The 3,758-nt window shown below is 32.5% G+C and overlaps 1 protein-coding gene across 1 annotated transcript; it reads left to right on the top strand.

Annotated features, from left to right (window-relative positions):
• Positions 1-2,130: 2,130 nt before the first annotated feature.
• LOC130452145 (zinc finger BED domain-containing protein 5-like) lies at positions 2,131-3,149 on the top strand. Its single transcript, XM_056791460.1, has one exon. The coding sequence runs from the start codon at positions 2,150-2,152 to the stop codon at positions 2,636-2,638; it is 489 nt and encodes a 162-aa protein (XP_056647438.1). The 5' UTR covers positions 2,131-2,149; the 3' UTR covers positions 2,639-3,149.
• Positions 3,150-3,758: the final 609 nt, after the last annotated feature.

A 3,758-nucleotide genomic window follows, 5' to 3' on the forward strand; every position in this document is an offset into this window, starting at 1 on the left:
GAAGAACAACAAACTCTCTTCAACAGTTGAGTCATCCTGTATTTCATTCTGCCAAATTTGAACAATGCGGCTCTTCTTTTAGATTGAATTGGCCCATAACTTATACCGAAACCTAAAAACTCTGAACTGTATAGTTTTTGTATTATTTAAATGTTGTTCATGAAACTTCCACCTATGAACCATTTGATTAGGGCCCTTAATGATACTTGCTATGTCTAGCTGATTTTCATAATATGCTGATATAAATGCATCAAGCTATTCGACGCCATTCAAAGAAGAAAAATGGAGTTTCACTTTCGAAAAAGGATATCTCCTTCTTTGAAATTGATAAGCCTTAAGAAGTAGCGGTAAACGACTTGAAACTCTATCCATTTGCCGATTTTTCAATAAAATAGGGTCCTATTACGAATCCACTTGGAATGCTCCCATCTACGTTTACAGACCACCTAGTCTGACTGCGAAATGAAAATTTGTTGTAGAACAGTGATTCCCAAAGTGGTCCATATCAACCCTAGGGGTCGATGAAGTCCCGCAAGGGGTCTATGTAGGCAAAAAAATAAATTGGGGGTTCCTGAAATAAAAATGGGGGTCAATAGATAGAAGTTTTCACAATTACAAAATTTTAATATAATTTTTATATAATAATATAATTTTATATTAGTTATTAATATATTTTATGTTGTATTCGTTACATCAAAGGAAAACAAATACGTTAGCAAACGAATGTATATCGAAGCAAAAATCACTCTCTAATCTAAGCTAATAGAAAAGAATCACGATTTGTAAATATTAAACATCCGTTGTTGTTGAAATTTGATTAAGCAGAATTGTTTTTAAGAAAGAAATAAGAGAGCAATGACGACACGCTCCGTTTTTATGTATGTGCAAGCATATTCTTTGTGAGGACTTCGGTCCACTAATAGTCCGAGAGCCAGCTGTCGAAAATCGAGACGATTATTTAAATCATGAGATTTACAGGGTAGATAGATAATGATGAATGAAATTAACTGAATTCCGATCATCTGATCTATTTCAAATTTCTAAAAGAGTACAAAATAATTGCATATAATTAATTTTTCCTATAATTTCAATAAAATTATTAATTAATTACGAATTAAGGGTTGTTTTCTTTAACTCGCCGTATAATTAATAAATATTTTCTTGTTCAGAATTAAATAATCTACAAATCTATGGTAGTACAGTGCTTTAATTCCGATTATAACTAGTAAAAAATTCAACATTTGTTCTCGTATCACTATTGCGCGGCTAATTAAGGGTAATTTGCCCTATGTTTCCGTAGGCTTGCTTGAGATAATTTAATATTTTCTTGTTCAGAATTAAATAATCTACAAATCTATGATAGTACGATACTTTAATTCCGATTATAACTAGTAAAAAATTCAACATTTGTTCTCGTATCACTATTGCGCGGCTAATTAAGGGTAATTTGCCCTATGTTTCCGTAGGCTTGCCTGAGATAATTTAATATTTTCTTGTTCAGAAATAATATATTTTTTTGTATTCTATATATTCTGATCTTTAAATCTGAGTCAAATTTAAAACGAAATACCACTGTTTCAGCACTATAAATAATTACCGGAAATAACCCGTTTTAGGGGCAATTCCGTGGATAGACATTAGGCAAGCTATGATTTTTGGAATCCTCATATCATTATCTATCTACCCTGTAAATCTCATGCTTTAAATAATCGTCTCGATTTTCGACAGCTGGCTGTCGGACCATAAAGGTTCAATCAAAAACAGTGTTAATTTTGCTGTGTTTGACATCAGTTGAATAATAGCACTGTGCACTTTGAGTTTTACTTTGTTATCCTCAACGAAAGGAATACTAATTTTATTCGAAGTTTCGAAGAAAAGTAAGTACCTCTTACATTATTTTTTATAAAATATTAATTTTGTTCTTGTTGTTAGAACTGAAGAAAAATTTAAAATAAATAAATTAAATTTTTAATTATTGTTTTATGTTATATACATAGCTTTGTTGTCCACAGATAACCTATACTAAGCATGTCCCAATCAAAAAAGAAATGTAGACAGTACAATGTTGATTATCTGAAGTTTGGCTTTATTCCATCATTGTCGAATAAACAACTGCCATTGTGCCTTATATGCAACAAAGTATTTAGCAATGACGCCATCTAAGCTGGAAGATCATTTAAGAAGATGTCATCCAGATAAATTAGATAAAGATTTGAAATATTTTCAAACTCTCAAAGAGAATCTTCAGAAGAGATCCACGCTGGACAAAATGTTCACTTTGACGTCACAAAGAAATGATGGTGGTTTTCGAGCGTCTTATAATATCTCGCTACTTATAGCAAAATCCGGAAAACCGCATACCATTGGAGAGCAGTTAATTTTGCCAGCCGTTGAAGAGGTTATAAAGACTGTTTTACACAAACCTGCGTTTGATATCATAAAGAAAATACCCTTAAGCAACAATTCTGTTCAAAGACGCATTGATGAAATGAGTGATGATATTGAAAACTTCCTATGTAAATATTTGCAAACGACCCATTTCTCTATACAACTGGACGAGTCAACTTTACCTGGAAATGAAGCATTATTACTACCGATGGAGCACCTGCCATGGTTGGTCGATATCGTGGATTTATAAGCTTTTTAAAAGAAAGCGTACCCGGGGTATTAGCAGTACATTGCGTCATCCATAGACAACACCTAGTTGCTAAAAATTTGAATGAAAGATTGCATGAATCTCTGCAATTTGTCATTGACGCAGTAAACCGAATCCGCAGCAATGCGTTGAATACGCGATTATTTGCGCAGTTGTGTGAAGATAACGACGAGAACTTCCACCAATTACTTCTTCACACTAATGTGCGTTGGCTGTCGAAAGGTTTATGCTTGGTAAGATTTTTTGCACTTTTTGAAACTGTTCTAGAGTTTCTCGATGGTAGATATGAAAATTTAAAAGAAAGTTTATTAAAAAGAAAAACGGACATCGCGTATTTGACCGATTTATTTGCTAAATTTAATACGATGAATTTGCAGTTGCAAGGTGACAGTTTAAATTTGATTAAGACAAAGTCGGTCATTTCAGCGTTTCTTGCCAGAATTAAAATGATGAAGCAAAACATTGGACGGAACGAATTTTCACAATTTCCCAATTTATCCCAAGTAAACTGCCAAGAAGACGATGTTCCAGTCTATGTGCATCATTTGAATGCACTCTACTCTGATTTTGAAACGAGATTCGAAGATATTTTGACGCTAGTAATACCACAATGGATTATTAATCCTTATGGTGATATTGAGGAGGCGGATATCTCATTACAAGAAGAATTAATTGGAATAAGTACAAACGAAGAACTTAAGGTAGAGTTCAGAAAGGGTTATCAACAATTTTGGCTTCAGAAAGACATACCTGCTACATATCCCGGAGTGTGGAATATCACGAGAAAGTTTTTAATTGCCTTTCCGTCTTCATATCTCGTAGAAAGAGGTTTCAGTGCAGTTACTAATCTTATTACAAAAAAAAGAAACAAACTGGACACAGTAAACCGAGGAGATTTGAGATTAAATGTTATTAAATTGAAGCCAAATGTTGATAATTTGTTATTAAAGCATCAAGTTCATCCCTCGCATTGAATGAATTAATTTCTTTTTTGTTTTTTTTACAACACATTTTGTTTAAAATTTAATTAATAAATTAGTTAATGTATAAAAATGTGTTTTTTTTATTAATTTTTTTTAAAGAACAGGTGGGGGTCTAATAA

This window comes from Diorhabda sublineata, unplaced genomic scaffold (genome assembly GCF_026230105.1).
Source record: "Diorhabda sublineata isolate icDioSubl1.1 unplaced genomic scaffold, icDioSubl1.1 Dsub_21, whole genome shotgun sequence".
NCBI classification, from domain to species: Eukaryota; Metazoa; Arthropoda; class Insecta; order Coleoptera; family Chrysomelidae; genus Diorhabda; species Diorhabda sublineata.

Excerpts from the sequence above, each read along its gene's own strand:
- LOC130452145 (XM_056791460.1), top strand. The coding sequence starts at position 2,150 with ATGACGCCATCTAAGCTGGAAGATCATTTAAGAAGATGTCATCCAGAT.